This window comes from Triturus cristatus, chromosome 12 (genome assembly GCF_964204655.1).
Source record: "Triturus cristatus chromosome 12, aTriCri1.1, whole genome shotgun sequence".
NCBI classification, from domain to species: domain Eukaryota; kingdom Metazoa; phylum Chordata; class Amphibia; order Caudata; family Salamandridae; genus Triturus; species Triturus cristatus.
This window is the reverse complement of record NC_140595.1, coordinates 242,822,184-242,848,085: the sequence shown is the minus strand read 5'-3', so window position 1 is coordinate 242,848,085 and position 25,902 is coordinate 242,822,184. Positions and strand designations below refer to the sequence as shown.

At 47.2% G+C, this 25,902-nt stretch overlaps 1 protein-coding gene and 1 long non-coding RNA gene across 2 annotated transcripts in view; one reads left to right on the top strand and one right to left on the bottom strand.

The window, feature by feature from the left end:
• The window catches only part of CFAP45 (cilia and flagella associated protein 45), a 513,786-nt gene that overhangs the window by 109,417 nt on the left and 378,467 nt on the right, over positions 1 to 25,902 (bottom strand). The window contains exons 8-9 of the mRNA XM_085639403.1: positions 20,545 to 20,691; positions 9,252 to 9,365 (exon numbers count right to left, since the gene is read on the bottom strand). Of these exons, the coding sequence (XP_085495529.1) occupies positions 9,252 to 9,365; positions 20,545 to 20,691 (261 nt within the window). The remainder of the gene's footprint in view (positions 1 to 9,251; positions 9,366 to 20,544; positions 20,692 to 25,902) is intronic.
• Positions 1 to 25,902, top strand: part of LOC146775796 (uncharacterized) — a 59,763-nt gene that overhangs the window by 11,413 nt on the left and 22,448 nt on the right. The gene's annotated exons all lie outside the window — the stretch shown is intronic.

Here is a 25,902-nt window from a genome sequence, read left to right as displayed (position 1 = left end):
TGCTATAGACCAATCTTCCTGTTAAGCTCAGTGGTTAAATGTCCTTCAGCGAGTGGAAGCTTGGGCCCAGGCAAATGATATTATCTGTCCTGTCCAATATGGATTCAGGGAACGGATGGATACATTGGAATAATGGCTGAACCTTAACCTCATTATAGGGAAATATGTTGTTGCGAAGCAAGGGTCCATCTTCATCGCATTTATAGACCTCAGTAACGCCTTTGACAGGGTGAACAGGTCTAAGCTTTGGGACATTCTTGGGGTAATGGGATTGCCAGCTCAGTTGAATGATTTACTTAGATCTCTTTATGTGGACGTAAATGCCCGCGCCAGATACGGTACAGAGGGGGAGACAACTGAATCATTTAGCATCCCCCGGGAGGTCAGGCAGGGATGTGTGATGGCACCAATATATTATATATTAATACCCTGAACACCTGCTTGAGCAAAAATGGGTCTCATCTGCCTATGGTAAAGTCTACCTACCCTGTTATATGCTGACGACGCCATATTGATGGCCTGAACGGCCAATGGATTTAAAGAATAGGACACGTTACAATGCAAACATTTACAACACATTCCTTTACGACATGGTTTTTACATTGCAACATCCATTACAACACATTATTTTACTACGCATGTCAATCACAACGCATTTTTAGAAATTACATTTACAACGCATTCCTTTACAACGCATACCATTACAATGCATACCATTACAACGCATAATACTTTTAGGGCAACAGTAGGGTAAGTGTTGGATAGTGTAGTGTAGGGGTAAAAATTACTATTCCCACTCCAGTGAGTGCAGGCACATAACCTCATATTAACAACTTTTAAATTGCAGCCGTACCTAGGTCTGATAACATGTGATTATGACAGATTCTTATTGATGCGTTTCCGCTTGGGCACTCTGCACAGATCAATAAGCTTTCCCGATGTAAACGATTGGTCGAAAGAACTGTGTAAATGCCCATGCGATGATACCTCTGGACAATCAGTTATACAAGTGGTATTCTTTTGTAAATTTTATTCAGTACAGAGGAAACTATGGATTAGCCCGGTTTTAAAAACATTTGGTATGAGGCAATGCCGCCCAGCATTCACGGCCCTACAACAGCTAGAGACAGAATTTGTGATAGCTTCTGTAACCACTTTAAAAAAAAATATTTTTAAGTGTAGGAATTCGATCATGATGTAACATACTGAGAATGAAATAATGTTTTCGAATCCGGTCCATTATTTTATTGATAATATAATTATATGTTTTTAATAATTTTATCATGTTTTTATGTACCTTTATGGTTATGTATGGAACCGAATAAAGTGTTATTGAATTGAATTGAGTGCAACAGTAGGGTGAGTGTTGGATAGTGTAGGGGTAAAAATTACTATTCCCCATTACTTACCTTATAATGCGTTGTAATGGCATGCGTTGTAGTGACATGCGTTGTATTGGCATGCGTTGTAGGGACATGCGTTGTAATCGCTGCGTTGTAATGGCATGCGATATAAAGGCAGTTGCTTTGTAATGACTGTGTTGTAAATGTAGTGCGTTGTAATGACTGCTTTGTAATGGTTGTTTCCCGGGTTAAAACTCCTGGTTGACAAGTTTGTTAAGTTCATGGATGATCTGGACCTAAATACAAACATCTCAAAGACCCTTTATATGGTCTGACGGAGGAAGAAAGCTAGAACAAGACCTATTGACATCAAAGGGCAAAAAATCTCTAGGGTTTGCCCGTTCCCTAAATTGTATGGACATTTTGTACTGGCCACAATGCCTTAAAAAGGGTGATCGTGGTCTTTTCAAGGAGAGTATTCTAAATAAGTTTAAAGACTATAGGGAAGCCTAGGCATTGGAGAAAAACTCCATCAGATCCTATCTACTGTTGAAATCCGTTGATGGCGTTGAACCTTATCTCATATTAGTTAAACACCCCAGGGACAGATCACTGCCTACTAAATTTCATCTGGGTACGATTGGTACTATGATTTGTTTCCCTCTGGGTCAGTTCGATCCCCATGCTCTTCTAACTTGACCTTGTGATGATAGTTCACCCCAAACCTTAATACATCTGGTTTTATTTTGTAAAAACGATGAATTCTTCCGCAAAAGGAATTTACTATCACTTTTAAAAACGAGGGGTTTTACTCAATTTCGCCCTGCCTTTTTACATTTACAGTTATTACCTGATCAGGTGGTGATTCTGGTAGTTACTGGTTATTTAAAAGGTGCCTTACACTGGAAGAACATAATGTGTGCCTAGTAAATAATGGTGTATATATGTTAAGTTGGGCAGCGGATTTTATAAGGTTCTTAAACGCTCACTCATCGTCTTTTCAGAATGAATTGAACACTATTGTGCTTAATACGGTTTTTAATGTTTTACTGTGGTTTTAAGCTTATGTTCCTATTTTTTATAATTATGATGCATAATCGAATAAAGATTAATAATAACAAAAAAAAGTAAGAATTGTTTCTACATTAAGGATATAGTCGAACGACTGACTCCAGCGTATGACAACACGTCACAAAGTATTTCTGTACAAAATTACATCACTCGACACCCATTATTTGTAACCTGAGAGCACCTTGCTCCCTTGGTGATATTTAGATTTGGTGCGGTTAATGTGTAAGAAGCATTTTGGGAGGACCTTGGGTTAGACAGGATGGCAAGTGATTGATCTTAGTTTGAAGACTAAAGAAAAAAAATCATGAAAAGAAATTTCAATGGCAAGACAACATGTATACTTTTTATATGCCAAATCTGCAAAAGAGAAAGTTGCTTAGCAAAGCTAATAATCACTTTGTTGAGACTTGCTTAATGAAATCGAGGATAATGCAATATACTGCAATGCTTCATAAAAAACAATCTCTGTAACCCTTTTGAACTCATACAGAATAAGATTTATTTTCATTCTAAGCAGGAAAGAGTTGTTTTACGTTTTTTAAATTCATTCCTGACTAATGGATCACAACACGCACACTCAGGACATAATTTATAGCATTTTGGCGTAGGGCACCGCAGCAGGGCACCTTGCTGAGCTGCCCTATGCTAAAGTGAAAGGGCAGGAATACACTGGGCTTATTTACAAGCCCCTTGCTCCGCTGCTGCGTCACTTTTTCCCATGTTAAAAGTGATGCACTTACAGGAGATTGGATTTGGAACCCACCCCCCAGAATAGAATCCATGTGTCTTGCTGTATCTTCCCCGTTTGTCTGGGGGTGGCATGTAACACACGAGTGTTGGTGACAGGGTGTAGGTGGGGCATGTCTCATGGCGAGAGTATAGCTGCGGTTTGGATCATACCTGCGGATGGTGTTGGACTGGATGTGCGATGGGGTCGGGGGTGGTGGAGGGGCTTGTTCAATGGGGTTGTATTTTATATGCATGGCCCTTATGTATTCCACTTTTGTTATTCTACGGTAAAATGGTCAAAATCAAGATGTGGTACATTGATGCTACGGATGTCTCTGGGGTACAGAGCTCCGCTGATTGTACAACTGACTAATAAAATTTGTTCCCAAAAAAAAAAAAAGTGATGCACCAGCGGTGCAGGGGGCTTGTAAATAAGCCCCACTGTATTCAAGCAATATGGTGCATTCCTTTCCTTTCCCCTTGCGCTGGTGCAGTTTCGGGAGATCAGCGCCAATGTAGGCCGGATTGTTTTTGTGCAGGAAGGGTCACTTTCCTACACAAAAACAATGCAAAGAGGCGTACTCCTCTTTCTATGTGTGCGACAGAATGCAGCACACATAGAAAGAGGAAAAAACTAGAAGAAATAAAGTTATTTCTACTCATTAGGCCTCACCTCGGGAGGTGCCCGGGTTTGGCACTTCCCCAGGTTTACACCACTTTGTAAATCTGGGGTAGCATTAAATTCCAAAGGTGTTGCGTGGGAAAACCCTCCACAACGCTCATGGTACGCCTTCAAGGCGCAGAGTGAGGCGACACAGCGATTTGCGCTGCGTCACCTTACTCATGATTTAGGGGGCCACTCAAAGCCATGCACGGTTGCTTTACGTGGCTTCATAAATCTTTATGAGAGCCCTGAATCACGCATGTAACACTTTACATGGTGCAAAATTGACGCAGGACTGTCTTAAATAAGCCCCTCCATGCTTTCATAACCCACTCATGACTTCGCTTCAAGCCCATGCATGAATTCTGATTACAAATTTGAATGATCATTCAATATTAATGAGTGATGCTGCCCTGATGATTTTTGAATGACGGAGTACGTTTAAAAATGCACTATGGGGTACTGAGTAATTTGGAATATAGAAATATGCAGTTATGGCCAATGAGAGATGGTGTCAATTAGAACACGCACTAAAAGTTAATGGCCAAAAATCTGGGATTACAAAATAGTGATAATTGTTGACATATTGTTAGGATACTTGCCAGGAGTGCGCCCACTCTTGATTAATACATGCACTGGCAAAATTATAGCAATTCTTGACACCATCTATCAATGCACTCACTAATTCGATCATTCATCCTTGTACTTACCACCTTTCAGTTATCCACGCAGTGAGACACTGACTCGTTGATCCATCTGTGCACAAACTCATTCATACAACTATTGACTCATTCTCACATTCACTTACTCACTTATCCATTAAAACATACAAACTGTGAAACCACTAAGAATAATTTTCAAAGCAAATGCCTATTACCTCTGGTATTTAAAATTCTGTATTTTTTTGCCTTCTAAGTGCCTCAGTGGGTAAAGCCACCTAAATCACATACCAGCTTAAAATGTAAACGATGGCAAAGATTTTCCATCAGGTGAACACCTACATAATGCATCATGTAAGTACCACTTAAATTAACTGGGGGTGTCACTACCAACCCAACGTCCAAGACCCATATTACAAAGTTTCACAAGCTGTGGATCCACCCCCACAAAGGGAATGTTTGACTTTGATTAATGGGGCCTCAGGTAGAAAGTGGAGGTCTAACATACAAAAGTATTAACTAAACATCAATTAAGACCCTCTTTAAAGTGGTCCGTTAATTTCTTTAGACATGTTAACATGAGTTACAGGGCCATCGGAAATAACATTTGTGGTGTTTCAAACCAACATTTCAGCTGTTGAACATTGCTGAAATCTTAGTGTAAAACATTGAGGGCAAACATGTGGAAATGAGCATGGAAACACAGAATTCTGTAAGCTATCCCCCCTCCCCCAAATCTTAAAATACCTGTTATTTCTCCATCCGCAGAATTACTAGGTCTCCCAATAACTTTGGTTTCGAGAAGCGGAGAATTCTGGGGATTCTAACAGACCATTCATAATAAGTATAGTAAGAAATCTATCACGGCATAATAAAACCAAAAATTAATGGCAAATAATGGGAGAGCGGTATGCACTTGTATATCCATAGGTTTGGATGCACAGTAGTTCCCGAAAAAAGCTACTTCTTTTGAATGGTGTGGGAAATCAGTGCTCAGCTCCTTTTTTTGTCCACAGAATGTTATTGCATTTTCACAACAAACCATGTAATACAACACTTGGTACATCTTAGTGCTTGGGATGCTCAAGCAGTCTTGTTACTGGTCATATTAATCACATATGCAAAGTAGTGACCTGTATCGTACTTGCATACTGATAAATAGTCTAGTATTTCATAATTTTGATCATCATTTGTCAGTGTTTTCAACATGTTGTAATGGCTAACATCCCCCAACTCACAAAAACAGTCTCCTGTAAAGGCAGGTGACTGCCTTGTAGGTCCCCACTGCAGTGACCGCTTGAGGCGGCTCATATTGGCCTTTTTGTCAAAGCCTGCAGCTCGCCGCTGTGATCGCCTTATGTAGGAAGAAGTGTTCCCGGGGGAGGTCATACCGCTCCCTAAACTCCTCCAATGGAAGCTGCAGCTTCGACTCAAATTGGGCCCCAATCATTGTACCCAAAACTCCATGGAGTCTCCAGCACCAGGCTCACCTAGGCACAACAGAAGCAGAGTTAACTTGCGAATGTCCGGGACATAAGAGCCCTACACTCTCCCTGGGGCTAGCCTCCACACCACCCACTGTGTCAACCACTGGAGCAGTGCTGTCAAATAATAGATCTCAAAGTCTGGAATTGTCAGTCCACCCTCCTCCGTTGGCCTCTGAAGTGTGGCCAACGTAGCCCTTCCTCCAGTCCCTGGGGATCCACACTGGCAGGACCACAAAGTAGTACAGAAGACAGGGGAGGGCCACCATTTCCAATATCGCTACCCTTCCCTCCACCGAAAGGGCGAGCGTGGTCCAAATGTCAGCAGTACTAGACTGAATTGTGTGGAGCGGCTTGCCCACATTGCCCTCCAGAAGGTCTGCGGGCTCATGATATATTTACACTCACAGGTGCTGGAGACATCGAGGCTCCCAATTCACCCCCTCCAATCCCCTGGTAAGGGTCTATTCGCCCTTGTGGGGGAAGAGGCAGGACTTCTGACAATGGACCCTCAACCCCAACACCATCCTGAATCGCTCAAGTAGGTCTTGAGCATCCCTCCAGGCCATCCCGGAATCCCCAAAGAACAACAGTAGATCCTCGGCATAGAGCACAATGTGGTGGGTGTGCTTGCCCAACGCAATACTGGGAAGGCCTCGATATTGACAGCTGAGTGGTCAGCCGCGCTACTATAAAGAGAAGCGTAATAGTCTTGGATATCACTGATGATTTTTACCCGATGATTCTGTGTGTGTCCTGGTCCGCCATAAGCCCCACCACCACTGATCCCCATTTGGCTAGATTTGCGAGCCATTCGAGCAATGATCCCTTCCAGTCCCTGTCGGCATGGGCACGAAGCATGTAATTCCTATAATCAAAAGAGAGTAGTCGTTCTACCAGCTCTGCTACCTTTTGTTTAGACTCCAGAAGTTCCGCTTGTACCTTCGAGTAGCACAGCCTACTTTTTTTGTGTCCCTCTGCTCTTTCCCAGCCTTATCTACATCTGCCAGCATGGCCCTTTGGACACCCACCTGCCCCTAATCACAGCTTTGAATACGTCCCACTCCACCTGGCCAAGGCGTTATCAGCAAAATATTGCCTGACCGCCTCCCAAATCGTATCCCGGAGGACCGGGTTTTCCAGTGCCTCTGGTTTGAGCCTTTAAGTCTGAATGCAGGGCCTTTCTCCCTCCCAGCCCTACCCAAGCAGCAAGTGATTATGATCAGAGAGGGTCCTGGAAAGGTACTCAGTGTTCTTAACCATCCGATGCACAGCGAGTGTGCACAGTATTGCATCCAACCATACTTGAGGATCATGTAGATGGGAGAAAAAGGAATAATCACGATCCCCTGGGTGATGTAACCTCAAGGAAACTACCAGCCCACTGCTCCTGCCAGTTCGTTAACACTTTAGCCACTCCTACTATCGGGGAGTCTCGTAATGGGGAATGGAACTGTCCATGGAAGTGTCCGCAACACAGTTATAATCTCCTCCCAGGAGTACCTGACCCATGAGGTGAGCGGCTAATACTCTCGAAAGCTCGGCTAGAAAGGACCCCTGATCCATATTTGGCCCATAGATGCTGCCTATAGAGATATCTAGGTCATTTTCCCGCCCAGTGACCATCACGTAGCGACCAGTCGGGTAAAATCAAATGCCTGTATGGTGGAAGGGGACCCCAGGCCTCACCCACACCAGGACTCCCTGTGCAAAGGCAGAGTAATCTGTAAAAAAAGCCTGCCCTCTTCACCTCTGCTGCTCTGCTGTAGTGCTGCTCCTTCTTTAGCCAGGAGGTTGGTTTCTTGAAGCAGCGCTATCTGCACCCTTCTCCTATAAGATATGCAAAGACCTTATGCCATTTTGCCATGGTATGCATCCCCCTGACATTCCACGATAACACTTTATATATCACAGAGGATACCATTGAGCATAGGAAAAATATCTCGGCTCACTCCACTGGACAAATACATCCCAACTGTTAGAGCACTGCACCAGTACCCTCAAACAAAGGTTCTGACCCGAGGCATCCATCATATCCGATACCCCAACTGAGAAACACTGAACACCCCAACTCCCATATCCTAGGACAAGCAGGGCAACCCCCCTATCCAAACAATCAGCCAACAGGCATGAATATGTGGGTTTACCCACAGTAACCTCAATGGGAGACTAACAGTGACCAGTGAGTAGGCTCCCATCTGGCCCCCCCACACTTCTAAATGAGCAAAGCAAAGGGAGAGTCCTGGGCATCTGCTCCCGTAAACACTCCTTAGGAGAAAAAGTATCGACCCTCCCCTACTTTCAATGAGTCTCCAGCCCACTCAACTTGACCACAACCGCATATAATTTCATCTGCAGTGCCAGGCGTGACCCGCGGCGGGTCAACCTCCGAGTTCTCCGCCAAGCTTGTGGTCTCTGTGTGATAGAGATTTGGGCTCCCACATCGCTCAGTGATGGCTCAGCTCTCTCCTACTCAGCACAGCCATCATCTCCACTGCCCTCCGCTGTTCTCTATAGACTTCTGTCCCCGAAGGAGCCCTTTCGTCACATTTCTTTAGTGTCCTCCATCGAGGAGCGCACCCCGGCAACGCCTGAGTAGGGGGCGGCCTGTGGATGCACCTCAATTCAGTCCCACACTTCCTGCGGGGTTCCAAAGAATTGCCACCCAGGTGTTACCACTCTGAGCAGTGCCAGAAACAACATGGCGTACTGCAGGCCCATCTGGTAAAGCTGTATTCTTGGCTTCCATAAACGTGGAACGTTGTTCCTGAACTTCCTTAGTAAAGTCCGGGAAAATCGTAACCCTTCTGTTGGTTACACAAATGTCTCCCCGGTGCCTGGCTTGTGCGAACAGATGATCAGGGTCCCTCTAGTAGAGAAGCTTAGCCATCACCAAATGCGGCGGAGCCCCCGGCCGCGGTGGCCTATCTGGAACCCTATGCAGCCTCTCTAGCACATAAAAAGAAGACAGTACCTCCGGCTCCACCTCCTCATGTAACCTTCGTTCCAAGTAGGCCACCATATTGTTCCCTTCTGTGTGCTCTGGGAGGTCTATGACACAGATATCGTTCCTCTGTGACCTGTAAGGGCGACTCACTCCATTGCTGGCTTGCCACGCCCCACTATCAGTGCTCAACTCCTTAAACATTATTACTAAAGTTCAGGGGATGTGTATTCTTTGCCATTTCATTTTTTATCTGGTTAATTTCTGAACTGATTGCAACAGCTGCGCATTACTAATCCTTTACATTGGAAGTGATACAGTTTTTATTTGGGTTAGCAGAGGTGTTTTGTGTGTTACCTGTTCTGCCCGGTGGTCCTGAGACTTCTCCTGAAGTGCCCTCAGACGTGCCACTTCTCTCTCCTTTTCCTTTCTTATCTTTGTTTGCTCAGCTTCATACTCTGCTTCTCGTGCCTATGAAAAACAGGGGAAAAAAGAGTTAATCTCTTGTGTAAAGACTCTGTCCTCTTTCCTGTAAGTCACAACTTCTCAGTTTAGCCACCAATCACATGCTGATACAATTATTAAGGATAGGAAGAAGATTTGTGGTAAAGAAAATATGTTCTCAAGCATGAACGGAGGAATCTAGAGCACTACAGATGCTTTTGAAATATAGATGTGAAGAGAACACTCATGACACCAAGGCCCTGATTACAAGTTTTTGGCGGAGCAGTGGCATGGCAGTGCAAACCACCGCTCCACCAAAGCTCACGCTGCCCGCCCGCCAGATTCCGAATTTCTAGTAGTCTGGCAGGCGGGAGGCGTGGCAATCCCATGGTGGTGCCTCTTTTAAAAGTGGCGATGCCATTAAAAAAAGGCTCAACAATGGGACCGCACTCCAAAGTTCCTGCACAGCATGGACTCGAAAGTCTATGACATGCAGGAACCGATGTGCATGCACACAGAGGGGACACATGTTATGCCCCCTGGTTTTCATGGTGATGGAACCGCCATGAAAAGACTGGCTGAGAGGAAATTCGTACTATGCTTGTCGGGACCATGGCAGTCCCGCCAAGCATATTGCGACCTCTGACTGCCGCTTCTATGCTAGGAACAGTGGTTTCCTGGCAGAGCTGGCAGTCCCAGGGCAGTCCGACTGCCGCTACGAGTCCGCCAGACTCGTAATAGGGGTCCTAAGTGGAGGAGTTATAAGCCATTAAATATGAAGCGCAGATGAAAGCAAGTGGAGACAGCTTGCTAGCTCCCATCCAACAGCCTGTCTTCTCCCTCAGTCACTTAGATTGCAATGTGACACCATCTATGACATACTCTATGACAACACCTCTCACACCTTTGCAAAGCAAGTTGTAGTAACAATAAACGAAAACAAAATATGGTACAACATCGCTATAGAAAAGAATTGGCTGTCCAGGTACCTAGAAAATGTCCTGATTATATGGGTATTGCATTTCAAAACCAGGAGCCCATACAGCATGTAAAGGTACTTGAGAGGAAACATTAGCTCCCATATTTAAGTTAAGTGATACAATTGAGAATTACCTTCTTGAAAATTCTCATCAGATTTGGTGTTTTGCACATTGAGCAGCGTACTTTCACCATAATAGCATTACAATGAACACCTACAACATGGACAGGGTCACAGGACACTGACAAACTCCTGTTTTGTAAAATGTGTTTCTTCACTTAGACAAGATCACCTGCTGAAAATTAAAGGGTTCGGACCAAACGTGCTTTGGATGATAACTCTTTCATCATCTTGTTACTGTTAACTAGTTTTACTTTTTGCCAAGCTTGGGGCATAGGAAAACCCATACAGTTTATAGTTAACAATCCACGTAGAACGCAAACCAGAACTAGTTTTTTCAACCCTGCACCAACTCAAACTAAGATTTACCAGTGGAAACATGAGGGTGGTCCTGTCGGCACAAAAGTGTTCACACACAGACTCAGTCGCATTTGTTTAATCCTCACAGCACTTTGCACACATTCGTCAAGCACTCAGTTAAAAAGTTTGACTATGCAGTTACTTTGAGGAAGATACCCAAGGGTCCTTAAGTGTTTAATCCCCATCTTGGTCATAAAGCGACACCTAAGACAAAAGATAAACTGCACCTCATTATCCTGGAGTACAATCTCAGGAATACCTTTGTTAATGAACATCTCACGGAGGAACGCAACAACATTGCTTGTAGTGGGCTCGGGCAAGAACCTCATCTACACCCCCCTTGATAAGAGATCCACCACAACTACCATGTAGCATAAATGTATGCCTAGAATTTGAAAAGGACCAAGAAAATTAAGGCACTTCTTTTGCCAAGTTCTAACAGGTGCTGACACTAGAGTCTGCGTAGGTGAACACGTCACTGACCCCTTTTCACTAGCAGAACATAAGGGCATTCGCTCACACCACTTCAGTAAAACAGTTTTAGCAACATATTGGGGCGATGGTTCTGGCTACTTGTGATTGTCTTTATTAGCTTAAAGCTGCCCTCCTTTTTGTCAATACTGAAGAGTCTTAGGTGATTGCTTGGATTAGGCCATTATGCTTTTGAGAAAGTTATATCATATCAGCTGGCTCAGCTCCCAGAAGTGATACATGCTGTTGTAAGTTTGACCCTCAAAGTTGACATATTTGGTAGCACTAATAGTGCCAAAAGACCCCATTGGGTTGTGGTGACCATAAATGCTCTGATTGGTATCACCCAAAAGATCCACCAACTGAGCCAGCTGCCAATGAAAAAGTGTGTTATTTTTAAGTTACTCTGTCTTATTTGTAAAAGCCTACATAGATAAGCCATTGTTTATTTTAGGGGCAAGCATCAACTTTTTGACGGAGAATGAGTACCATTTCCCTTTTTGAGGTTTAACAATTTCATTTTTATTGGTTTGAATATCAGAGATATTTAGTGTTGGCTACAAAGTTGTGCGATGTATTACGAGATTATGCTAGACTGATTCCAATCTATTCAGAAGAAACCTTTATACTGGGGACAATACCTGAAGGACGCCAAGATAGTCACTTTCTATTGGGGTCCTCTGCCAAGTTCCTGTTTTCTGGCATGTTCGGCTGCACTGGAGTGTCAATAGACTAGCACAACTTGGAATAAATTGAGACGATGTCTGGTGCTTACTTTGGGCACATGGCCAGAGATCAAAGATGGCAGACTAGGCCATTTTGAGGCCAACTCCACTCTATCTGAAAAGGAATACTATGCGGCACAGGTACATTCAACTGGAGAGCCATAGGCGGCTCTTCTAGATGAACTGGGCCCCCTCAGTGAGAGGAGGTAGACTATTCGGTGACCCCAGTACACTGCTCCAGAGGACTATCAGCCAGGCAAAGTCACAGCATGACTTTCCGACGGCTGAGAGGGCAAATTACACTGGAAGTAAAGGCTGGCCTGTACTCATGTATCCAGTATTCATACCTGCCAACTTAAAGAACAATCTCACTGTGTGAGGAGGGGGGCAGGGTCCTTGAAGGGAGCGGGGCCTTGTACCGAGAAGTAGCTATGAAGCACTTCTGAACCCAACTCGCCCACAAGCCCCCACCACACCCTCAGAAAAAAGCTTGTTGAGGCCGGTGCTGATGTCCTGTGGTGTTGTCACATCCCTTAATGGACGTTGGCAGTTCAAAGCCTCGGAAAATGAGCTGGAAAACCACTATTTAGAGTGGTTTTCAGCTCGTTTTCCCTGCCATCGTGTGATATTGGCTCCTCACCGGTAGACCTTGTTATGGGAGTCGATATCATGTGTCACACAAACTAGTACCATGTGAGTTGGCAAGTATGAGTATTTCTCCCTGCAAGTGGTCCCATGTGAAGCATCAGTTTTGAGGCCTCTTGCTGATCTAGTGGCTCACACTGACGCTTGGCTGAGCGTATTTGTGGATTTCGGTCCTGGCTGTTGAGACTCTCGCTTGTAGGAAGACATAGCTTGTACCGTGTGAGTTGGCAAGTATGAGTATTTCTCTCTGCAAGTGGTCCCATGTGAAGCATCAATTTTGAGGCCTTTTACTGATCTAGTGGCTCACACTGACGCTTGGCTGAGCGTATTTGTGGATTTCGGTCCTGGCTGTTGAGGCTCTCGCTTGTAGGAAGACAGCTAGCAGAAGGAGAGGAAAGGCACAGGTTTTTGAGCCATGAGAGGTAACATCAAAAAGCAACAGAAAGGAGGTGGTCTCCTTGACTGACAATAATATGGCTATAATCACAGGAAGCGAGAACACCAGCTCAAATTGATAAATTCTCTACACAGTGTTTTGAAGGAGGCAACAAGCAGCAATAAGTCTGCTTTGAAGAAGATAGAAAAGAAACTGGAGGATCTGTTAGGGAGTGTACTGGCTGAAGAGCAAAGAGGAGAGAGCACTCAAAGTATGACGAAATCCCTGGAGGTTCACAAGAAGGTACTAGATGCATGCCTGACTGAGGCAACCTTCCTTGAAGATAAAGCTATAGATGCTCTAGTCACAACAAATTATTAAATGCTGGACAACTTGGTGAAGGGCTCCCACAACAGAGTTTTGGGGGTACCACCTGAGATTCATACCGAGACTCTCAGGAACAAACTACAGGGAAAGGTTACAGAACTATATACTGCACAACAGATTGGAAAGTGCAACCTTGTTAAAGAGTTTTTAGGCTCCCCTCTTATACTGTAAACAAATCTGAAAGGAGGCCTAGTGGCACTGTAATGGTTGTGGTAAAATTGATTGAGCTAGGACATCAACGTTTGAGGATAGCAGTGCAATAAAGTGACTACAATGAGGAGGCTAGCGACTGCTGCTTTGCAGATTTGAGCCCACACTAAATTCAGTCTATCAAGTATGAATTGCACCATTTGTTTATGTCATTGTGATATTGCTGAAGGCCTGGATCACAATGAGTCATGATGTATAAAAAGGCTGAATGCTCTCAATTGCAAGGGGCTAACAATTAATATCCCTTTTTGATCCAACCCCAAGTCACTGGTTAAAAGGTCTTTTATATGGCTGTGCTACTGGACATAGCCATAATAGTCTTGTAGTAAGAATCGTTTTGTGGAGTGGGCTGACGTTATCAACGTAGCCATTGGATCAAGTGTATGTGCAGAACTGCATAAGGGGCCAATAACAGGCAAAATGTAAAGCGTGCCAGCAGACTCATGAATTGCTTATCAAATACTGACTGTGTCATTATGAATATATATAATGCCTTGTAGATGACGGATCTCCTGAAATGAATGATGTGTCCTTTAAAGACCTTGGGGAAGCTCAATATTTTAGTTGGATGTAATTCTGACTTTGTCGTAATCCCCTAGGCCCAATACAAAGTCTGATTAGCAAGCAAAATATCCGATGGTGGGACTACCTGTATGTTTAGCTTTTCTAGAAGAGCAATGACCACTGAAATGCTGAACGTAACAGACTCCAAGAAGAACTCCAAATCAGCATTCGGTATAGCACACACTCCTTATTTTCTCTTTGCATTAAAGGGGTAGAGAGTTGATCCTGCCAGAATTCTATTACTGACAGGGGCGCATCTAGCATGAGCTTGCAGACAAGACACAAATATTGGCCAATGGCGATAAGAAATCCCTCAAACAAAACCTAAAACTAAATAAACTATCTTTTCTCCTTAAAAACAGTGGGAAACTAATCTAAATCACTAAGAACATGGAGGAGGAAACAAGCATGTGCCGTTGCTTTCAAAACAAAACTGCGCTCGTGACAGCGTCAGCCACATGGTATGAGCTGATGTTCAACTGCCAGAACCTTGCAGCAGAAGCATCGAGGCATCAGCCTGCTAGCCTCACTGCTTCTAGCAGATGAGAGTAAAAGTACCAAATGGAAGGACCAGCTATACTTATTGCCCAGTAGCGGCTCGTAGTGGGAGAGCTGCGGGGTGGTGAGGCGGGGGGGGGGAGGGGAAGGGGCAGGGTGGGGGGTGTAATGTCGGGGCCTGGGACCTAGAAATCAATAACCACACCACACGTGTTCTCGGGTGGTGGCTAGAACACTGCTTGCCACGCCCAGCACTCCGGGCCATTTATTTACTAAAGTCATGTGCCTCCCGTGTGAACGTCAGGCACGTCCACGGTGGGCACGCCCAGGGGGGAAACTACTTTCGCTATTGCCAGGGCCCCCGTGACAGTGGTAGGGTCCACTGGCAAACACTACATTTCTCCTTTACCCACAAATGCAAAAACAGAACAAACATTATGCATAGCGACAAACTTTTCTAGAGTCTCTAGCTCAGTCTCTGTAGATTTCCTGAACAAACAAAAGAACAGTCTTACTTGGTCTTGGTGCAGCTCACTTCCGTTTCGGGAGTTGACATCGGCCACAAAGTCTCGGTACCTCTGGGATGGCTGCGGGCATGGGCGTAGGTGGTACCTGCTCTGGCTGTGTCCTTCTGGAGGAGTCGGAAACATGTCCTCCGAACAGTCTGTACCCACCACGCTGGGGCTGCTCTGTGTCCCTTGCGATTCCCGATCTCCTTGGGCCGGTGCGGTCGAGGCGCTCTCCGCGTCTTCGACTCTGCGTGGAGTCTCTCCTGCCGCAGCTGTCTCTTCCGTGGCCTCTCTGGGACTCGGGGGTGCCGCTGGCCAGTAGTCTTCTTGCTCGGGTAACTCTTCCTCTCTTTCGCCTGGGACCCTCTTGAACGACACATTTCTTGTGACCTCTTCTCCATTCCTGACCGCCGTGATCAGTGTTCCGCTGATCCTCGTGACTGTCCAGGGGTCTAGCTCGAAGGGCAGGCAGAACTTTCCCCCTGGGTGGCGGTCTTTCACCAGCACTCGGTCACCCACTTGGATGGGGCTGTCGGCAGCTCTCCTTTTCCGGGATGCTTCGCGATTGATTTTTGTCCTTTGTTCCATGGACCGGTTAGGCGGGGTCGGTGCTGACGCCCACCTGGGATGGTGTGGAATAGTGTCGGTGACCGTTCTGCCGAAACAGAGGCGGCTTGGAGAAACCCCCGTGGTGCAGTGGGGCGTCACCCTGTACTCCCGTAGAAATTGATAGAGGGCTAACTCTATGCCCTGGCCGTCCGCAAGTGCGATCTGAATTGTCTTGTTTAGAGTTCTCATTAGTCTCTTGACTTCTTGTCTCTTGAGTTAGCTTGAGGCCACCTTGGGGTTATGCGTCGGTGCTTAATGCTGTGGGACTGCAAATACTCTGCCAGCTCGGTGCCATTGAACGGGGGACCATTGTCCATGCGCAGCTCCCCAATGAGGCCGTGTGTGGCAAGTCTCTTTTCCATCTTGGGAACTACCTCATACGCGGCTGTCGAGGACAGGAGCTCCACTTCTGGGTATCGCGAGAAATCGTCCACCACCACCAGCATGTACTTTCCCCCGGGGAGGCTGCCGAAGTCTGCGCTGGCTCGCACCCATGGAGCCATTGGTCCTTCCTCGGTGATTATTGGCGCTGGAGGGTTGGGCAGGCTGGTCGCTAGACACACAGGACATCGCTGGACGATTGTTTCCACCATCTTGTCGAGGCCGGGGAACCAGAGCTTGCTCCGAAGGCGGTTCTTCGACTTCACAATGCCTTGGTGCACGCCATGCGCCAGGAGGGCTGCCTGTTGGGTGAGGCAGTGAGGTAGCTCCAGACGGGGCCCTCTCAGGAGGCATCCTTCCGGAGATACGGACAGTTCGTTCCGGACTTGATGGAGGGCCTTAAGTGTCGCTTGGGCATCCGGTGTGCGAAACGACGATGGGCTTTGGAGTGATTTCCAGTTGCCTGACGTGACGGCTTGGATGGCGATCTGTAGGCAGTCATCATCTTTGGTGGCTCGCGCCACTTCCTCCAAAGAGATCGGTAGCGGCTGTGACCTTTCCACGATCATCCTGACGTATTCCTCCGTGGCCGCGGCTTCTGCAGCTTCCGAGTACGTGGCAGGGCGTGCGTGCCTCGACAGAAAATCGGTAGGGTTCCGGGTGCCCGGCCGATACTCCACCGTGAGTTGGAATTCCTGGAGTTGGAGCACCCATTTTTCGATGCGAGGAGGGGGGCGTGTGGAGGAACCTTGGAACAGCGGGACTAGAGGTTTGTGGTCTGTGATGACCACAAAGGGGTGCCCATACAGGTAAATGTGGAAATGCCGGCACCCCCACAGGATGACGATGGCCTCTCGTTCGATCTGCGAGTACCGCTGCTCCGTCGGTGTGAGGGTTCTGCTCGCATATGCAATGGGGGCCCATTCTCCGCATGCCTGTTGTTTGGTTAACACAGCCCCCAGGCCTGTTGGGCTGGCGTCCACCACGAGTTGCGATTCGTTGCGGGGATCGAAATAGGCCAGGGTGATGTCGGCCGATAGTGCCGCTTTGGTCCGCTGGAATGCCTCTTGCTGTGCCGGGCCCCACTCCCAGGTGGCAGCCGCCTTCGTGAGGTCCCGAAGGGCACCGGTGAGGTCAGATAGGTCCTTGATGAACCTCCCACAGTAGGTGACCATCCCGAGGAAGCTGCGGACTTCTGTCACCGACGTGGGGGCTGGAGCCGCGTGGATATTCTTGACCTTTTCTGGGTCCGGCCCAATTCCTTGGTCTGAGAACCAGTAGCCGAAAAAACTTGCGTAGGAAGTCGCATTTTTCTCGGTGGAGGGTCAGCCCCTGCTCTTGAAGCCGGGTGAATAGTGCCTGGAGGCGTTGGATGTGCTCATCCAAGGTCGGTGCGTGGACCAAAATGTCATCACTGACATTCAGAACTCCCTCAAGCCCTTGTAGTACATTCTGGATGATATTTTGAAACACCTCCGCTGCACTCGATATTCCAAAATTGAGCCGGGTGTAGCGCCAGAGACTCGCGTGCGTGGAGAAGGTGGTAATCGGGCGCGAATCAGGGTGCAGGGGAATTTGGTGGTATCCAGACCTCAGGTCCATCGTGGAGAACCACTTTGAGCCAGACAGCTCTCCGACTATTTCGTCTATGGTTGGCGGCAGGTGGCGTTCGCGCTTGATAGCGAGGTTGGGGATGCGCATGTCCAAGCAGATTCGCACTGCGTCCGGCTGTTTCAGCTTCTTGGCCACCACGATGGGTGACACCCACGGGGTGGGCCCGCTTACCCTCTCAATGATTCCAGCTCGCTCGAGTACCCTCAGCTCTGCTTCAACCTTGGGTCGTAGGTGGAACGCAATGCGTCGGTGACGGAGGGCTACCGGGGCGACCGACTTGTCTATGTAGAGGTGGATGGCGGGTCCCTTCAAACAGCCTATCCCTTCGAATAGAGATGTGTGTTTTTGAACCAGATGGTTGAGGCTGCAGGCTTGGACTGTGAGCGCGAAATGGATCAGCCCCAGGTCTTGGGCTGTTCGGCAACCAAGCAAGAATCCCGATCCCTCTTGCGACACATAGATCTTGGTTTGCAAGCGAGTGGTGTCGTGGGACAGGTCCGTTCGGAACATCCCGCACAGGCGGAGTGGACGACTGGTGCCGTAGGCGTATACTTGTACCCTCGTGGGATGGAGTGCCGGGGCATTTTTTAGCGCCTGGTATACGCTGGCAGCCATCAGGTTGATTGATGCGCCTGTGTCGATCAGGGCCGCCACTGCTTGGTCCCGTACGTTAACCGTGCACATGGGTTCTGTGGATGGCGTAGCCACCAGTGTGTGGAGAACTCTCACGACATGGACGGAGGCCACGTCCGCTTCATCGTCATCCATGTCACTGCTGGTGGATGTGCTAGGTAGCGGCTCTACCTGTCTTACCCTCCTGAGTGGGCCACTCTGTTTCTTCCTGGGTGCCGACAGACATACGCTCGCGAAATGGTTAGCCTTTCCACACGCGCTGCATACTTTGCCTTGTGCCGGGTACGCTCCTCTGTGGGGCGTCGCGCCTCCACACCACGCGCAGGCGCGGCCGGGGGGGGCTTGCGCCAGTCTTGGGTTTCTCCGCCAAGGCTGTTTCGTGTGGTTCTCGCCGGCGTCGGTCTTGAGGGCGCACACTGGCTCTGTCTTGATTGCGACCACCGGCTTTGGCTCCATGTGCGCGGCTCGTGCTTTAGACAACTCCTTTGACCGCCCGAGTACGAGGATGTCGCGCATGGGCATGTTGTCCGCCTCCAACACCCTCTCGCGCAACTTTGACGACGCACAGTCTTGGATGAATTGGGCACGGATTTCGTCGTCCACGTCGGGGAGGGTGCACGTGCTGGCTAGCTTCTTTAGTCTTGCGTAAAAGACGTCCACTGACTTTTACGGGAGTTGGCGGGCTTGGCGCAGTAGGAATCTCTCATAGTCGGCGCTAGCGAAAGGTTCAAAGTACGCCGTGATGGCGTCGCGCAGCGTGGCATATGTCCTGGGCGGGCCAGCCTCGGTTACGTCCTTCGATATGTCTTGAATGGCTTCTCCTCCTAAGTGTAGAAGCATGGCACACCGCCGCTCGGCCGCGATCTCTGCCGCCACAAAGTAGTTCTCGAGCCGTTCCACCCACTTCTTCCACCGTGCCGCCTGTGACGGGGGGTGCCGGTGACCGCAAACGGCTCTAAAGGGGGTACGTTGGCCATGGCCGCCGGGGATGGGCGCAGCAGCGGGGGCGGGCTCACCTTCACCCTTCCGGGGCGGTGCACTAGTCCTCCAGGCGTTGTGCGCTGGTCCTGAGGGGCCCCACGGTTTCCAGGGGCATCCAGGGGAGCAGGAAGGGCGACCCAGGGCCTCAGAATGGCTAAATTCGCATCTCACGCGAGATGCGTGAGAAACGGCAAGTCCGGACCACGCGGTGGGTCGCGTTGTTCCGTGGTTGCAGGCTCCGCAGGCTCTGAAACTTCCAAGGGAAGGCAGGAGGCAGGAGGCGGTCGCTGGGGGCAGAGGGTGCAGCGGTGGGCCTGTCCAGGCAAGGGATGCACACAGCACGGCTGGGCACAAGGTAGGCAGCCTGGAGACGGCTGGGGCCACACCTGGGCAGTGCGACGGCCACACGAGAAGGGGAAGCAGATCCGCTCCTTGGGCAAGAGCGAGGGGCGGTAAAGCACGTGATGGGGTGGCTAGACCACCTCGTCGCCAGTGTAATGTCGGGGCCTGGGGCCTAGAAATCAATAACCACGCCACACGTGTTCTCGAGTGGTGGCTAGAACACTGCTTGCCACGCCCAGCACTTCGGGCCATTTATTTACTAAAGTCACGTGCCTCCCGTGTGGACGTCAGGCGGTGGGCACGCTCAGGGGGGAAACTACTTTCGCTATTGCCAGGGACCCCCGTGACAGTGGTAGGGTCCACTGGCAAACACTACATTGGGTAGTAAACTATGGAATACGGCCGAAGGGAGGTAAGTACAGAAATAACTAAATAAAACGAATTACATTGCGCGCGCTGCAACCCAATCGGCGATGCAGCGAGCGTAATGTAATTAGTTTTATTTATTTATTTCTGTACTTACCTCTGTTCGGCCGTATTCCGTAGTTTATTACCACCCCACCCTGCGCCTCCCCTGCCCCGCCGCCAACGCCCCGCAGCACTCCCACTTTGAGCCGCTACTGATATTGCCTACGCTACATTTTTAAAATTCCCTACTGTTTCCTTGCCAAGTTCATTTAGAACTCATCATTCCTCTTTCATCCCTCCTCACCCATTCAACCTCTCATGATACATTTATCAGCTTCAGTTTCATGTCTCATTTGATTCCTCCTGGACACAGCACATTTTGCAGTCAACGTACCATCTTTTGTTTGTTGTACTCCAGCACCCTCAGGTCAGCCAGCTTCTCCTGCTCCAATTTTTCTTCCTTCCTCTTTATGTTTTCAGCATTGATGCGCTTAATTTCAACTTGAATTTCCAATTGATCCAAGCGTTTTTGCTCCATATCCTGAGAAGAAAAGGAAATACATCAGAGCAAACCAAAGCATGATTCACCTCAAAACATGGGTTTTGCAGAAAATAGTGGCGACCTACAAGGCTTTTCAATTTTGTGAACCATAATGTGTAGTCATTAAGAGATTCGAGCTGGATTGTCTCGCTTCCAGAAAGGGACTGGTCTATCACTATTGTCCATCCCATACCGCAAGCAGAGGACCAAGGGTGGAGAGAACAACATAAGAAATGGCTGCAAGAGAAACATGCTTGAAGATGCATTGGCATTCTGCTCTTCTCAGCATTCACGACAGCACTCCATACATAACGAAAGCTTGTTTGCACTGTTCAAGAACAATATGAGGAATGAATAGAGTAATCGCCCAGATTTTACAAATGCCTGCACACTCATTATCATGATAATAATTTTGTCATCGGTGGTTTCCTCTAGTATGGGGAAACGGACAACCACTAGATTTTTATCACGAAACAGCAGCAGTGCTAAGAGTCTGTGTAAATGGGTTTGAAGTAAATATTGGACGGAAAAACAGACTGAAAAATAATTCTGTCAAAAATTTGGTCTACCGAAAAAATAGAATAAAAAAAGTCAAGGAAAAAAATCGAAAAATGTCATGCCCTGTTAGCAAATTTAAGTGTCCTGGAAGCAGAGTCAAAAGGGCCTCCTGCTGCTAAATTAGAGAAACACATTTACACTGAGGTGTGGAAGGTAGGAGGTGACAAGTGAGGGAATCTTAGAATTCAGGGAAGGGTAGTGGTTAAGTGGTAGTAAAGGGTTGACGGGTTTCAGAGAACGGTAGCATTAAGGGGCAGTAAGGAGTTTTTAGGTTTCAGAGAAGGGAAGCATCAAGGGGTAGTAACGTCTTTTTAGTGGTCAGAGAAGGGTACCATTAGGTAGTAAGGGGTTTTGAGGTTCAGTGAAAGGTGCATAAAGGGATGCTAAAGTGTTTTTGGGGTACAGGGAAGGGTAGCGGTTAAGTGGTAGTAAAGGGTTGACAGGTTTCAGAGGAGGGTAGCATTAAGGGGATGTTAGGTTTCAGAGAAGGGAAGCATGAAGGGTTAGTAATGGATCTTGGGGTTCAAGGAAAGGTGCATAGAGAGGGGATAAAGGTTTTTGGGGTTCAGGGAAAGGTGGCATTAAGGCACAATAACAGATTTTTAGGTTTCAGGGAAGGGAAGCATTAAGGGTTAGAAAGGACTTTTTAGTAGTCAGAGAAGTTTAGCATTAAAGGGTGGTAAGGGGTTAAGTGGTTCAGAGAAAGGTGCAATAAGGGGTTGTTAAGGGATTAAGGCTTCAGGAATTGGAAGCGTCAATGGGATCTAAGGCTTTATTAGAGTACAGTTAGACAAATTAAATAATACATGTAGCAACAAGCATTTTCAATGCAATAGGTCTCGCATTTGCAAGAGTTCGAGCTATTGGCATTGTTAATGACAATGCCTTTTCTTTTGTGTTTTAAAAACTTGCAAGCGGTGCGGTAAACACGCACTTTGTACTAATTGTCCTTGCTTACAGGAAGCAAAGCTGGCAGTAACTGTGCCTCTTTTACTGCCAGCCTTGCTTCTTGTAAGCAAGGACTAGAAATACAAGGTGCATGTTTACTCACCACTTGCAGGTTTTCAAAACACATAAATAAAAGACTAAGGGCCACATGCATCAACGAGAAAACTGCTCGCAAACGGGCAGATTAGCAGAATCTGCCCCTTTGCGACCGGTATTTTTGCATTTGGGATGCTTGTTTCCAGTCCAGGGAGGACCTGGCTTGGCAGTTTGGGCTGGACTGTTCCCTTGAGGCACAGGGTCAAGAGTGATCTGCATATGGCTGGGTTCAAACTGGAATGGCATGGTGAGCAAAAAAACGATGGATTTAGGCCTAGATCTCTGTACTGGGGTGAATGTATGACATTGTTCTGCATTCTGTCCATGAACTGTTGTTTTTGCATTTGTCACCCCGAGTGGGACAGGTATGCCCAGATGTGGGTCTCGTGCTCTCCATGCCACTGGAATCAAGCTATCCTGGCTGAAGAGGGGTGAAACTCCAAAACCGGTCCTAGGATGCTTGTTTCCAGTCCAGGGAGGACCTGGCTTGGCAGTTCGGTCTGGACTGGTCCCATGAGGCACAGGGTCAAGACTGATCTGCATATGGCTGGGTTCAAACTGGAATGGCATGGTGAGCAAAAAAACGATGGATTTAGGCCCAGATCTCTGTTCTGGGGTGAATGTATGACATTGTTCTGCATTCTGGCCATCAACTGTTGTTTTTGCATTTGTCACCCCGAGTGGGACGGGTATGCCCAGACGTGGGTCCCGTGCTCTCCATGCCACTGGAATCAAGCTATCCTGGCTGCAGAGGTGTGAAACCCTGAAACCGGTCCTAGGATGCTTGTTTCCAGTCCAGGGAGGACCTGGCTTGGCAGTTCGGGCTGGACTGTTCCCATGAGGCACAGGGTCAAGATTGATTTGCATATGGCTGGGTTCAAACTGGAATGGCATGGTGAGCAAAAAAACGATGGATTTAGGCCCAGATCTCTGTACTGGGGTGAATGTATGACATTGTTCTGCATTCTGTCCATGAACTGTTGTTTTTGCATTTGTCACCCCGAGTGGGACAGGTATGCCCAGATGTGGGTCTCGTGCTCTCCATGCCACTGGAATCAAGCTATCCTGGCTGAAGAGGGGTGAAACTCCAAAACCGGTCCTAGGATGCTTGTTTCCAGTCCAGGGAGGACCTGGCTTGGCAGTTCGGTCTGGACTGGTCCCATGAGGCACAGGGTCAAGACTGATCTGCATATGGCTGGGTTCAAACTGGAATGGCATGGTGAGCAAAAAACGATGGATGTAGGCCCAGATCTCTGTTCTGGTGTGAATGTATGACATTGTTCTGCATTCTGGCCATCAACTGTTGTTTTTGCATTTGTCACCCCGAGTGGGACGGGTATGCCCAGACGTGGGTCCCGTGCTCTCCATGCCACTGGAATCAAGCTATCCTGGCTGCAGAGGTGTGAAACCCTGAAACCGGTCCTAGGATGCTTGTTTCCAGTCCAGGGAGGACCTGGCTTGGCAATTCGGGCTGGACTGTTCCCATGAGGCACAGGGTCAAGATTGATTTGCATATGGCTGGGTTCAAACTGGAATGGCATGGTGAGCAAAAAAACGATGGATTTAGGGCCAGATCTCTGTACTGGGGTGAATGTATGACATTGTTCTGCATTCTGTCCATCAACTGTTGTTTTTGCAACTTAATTATAGTGTCATGTTTAAAAAAGTAACAAGCATTTCCAATACAATAGGTCTCGCATTTACGCGAGTTTGAGCTAGTGGTATTGTAAATCACAATGCCTTTTATTTCTGTTTTGGTTTATAAAACATAAATAAAAGGCATTGTCATGTGAATGCGAGACCTAATGTATTACAAATTGCTTGCTAATTGCTGTGCATGATCAACTTCTGTCTGTTATTTGGGCTCACAGAAAACACAAAGAATAAGCTCACAATTAGCACCAAATCAGACGAGTAATACATTTTGTTCTGGGCAGTCTAGCACCGGACATTTAAATGCTAAATAACTTAAACAAGTATATTTTTTTATTAGGTTAATTGGAAAGTGAAGGTTATTACCCCCATCAAATGTTGGTATCGGATACCGTCTGTCTCCTGTTCAAACAACTTTCGGCAGCAATGCAAAAAACACAAGCGCTTTTCCTATTTAACTCTCTCTTCAAGGAAGTGGAGGAATTTTCTTTCGTGGGTAAATTATCAATCGCTAAAACATTCATTTCATTAATAATCACATTGCATTATTACGCTTTGTGAGTATACTTCTGTAGATCATTTCTTTCACGTTGTCAGTGCAAAGACTTTGATACTGTAATTGTGGAATGAAAATTACGAGGACAGATGGATCCAGCATCACGAGAGTAGATTGGAAACTTATGCTGAAATGCAGCTGAAATAAGAAATGTGGGCTGCATCCTTGCTGGCAGAAAACTTTGAACGCTCTTAAAGGGAACATACTGCTGCACCCAGAAAAACAAGCATTGGCATAGCCAATAGGTCTCGCCTTTGGGACTTTATAAGTATTAGTTATGTAGCATAATATCCTTGGTGCAACAACAGCAACTGTTGCATGGCTAAACACTTATATGGCCCCAAAGGCGAGACCTATTGGCTATGCCAATGCTTGTTTTTCAAGGGAAGCTAAACCCCCACTGTACACTCATCACACATATGGCTATTCATTCTATGCCCAAAAGGAACATAGACTTCTGTAACGCAAGGAGAGTCTGGCTCGTATGGGGGTAACCGGGACAATTCAAGTTAGACAGCATAGAGTATGTGCACCAAATTTCACGACCGATTTCGGTCCTAGAGTTTGTGTGGAAAGTATCCCAATAAATATTGAAATGAGAGAGACAGAAAGACAGAAATTGGGAGTAAGATAATTAGTGAGCTGGAGAGAAAGACAGAGGGAGCGATAGAGAATGAATGACAAAGAAACAAACAAAAATATAGAGATGGAATTTCGGAATTAGGAGAGAATATAAGAGGAGGAGGGAGAGAAAGGAAAACGGTGGGGTAAAGTGAGAAAGATGGAGGGGAGGAACAGCGATATGAAATAATGTAAGAGACAGAGATGGGTAAATATAAGACCAAGAGAATGCAAGAAAGTGAACAAACCGATAGTGGAAAGGACAGAGATAAACTGGGGAGTTGGATAGAGACGAAGGGATGGTGAGGTGGGAGTTTAGTTACTTCAACACTCAGACTGAGGCCCTTTGTAAGCTGCAACGCACTTCACGAACACACAACATGCCTGTAACTTCCTTCAAAACAGCAAAGTGCGAGTGTATGCACTTCTGTCAAAGAGCAGTGATGCCCCTGCTTGTTCACAAAATTCGAGTTACTGTTTAAATAGTTTGCCTAGAGCTAGTGCAGATGGTGCTCAAGCTACCAGCTTCCTCACTGCCTCCGGTTCTTGTCCAAAAATGTGATCTTATCTCCTTCACCTGCAATTATTTGCCTCGTCTGAAGCTGCTCCTGACTTAGCTGCACCTCTTTCTGCTTCCCCCATACCTTTCTGCTTAACTCAGGCTACCTCAAATGCAAGTCTGCTTGCCTCATACGTCTCTGCCTGTGCCAGCTGAAACTGCCTGCATCGGCCATGAAAAAAACTGCTTAAACCTCAGTTTTGTCTGCCCAGGACTGTGC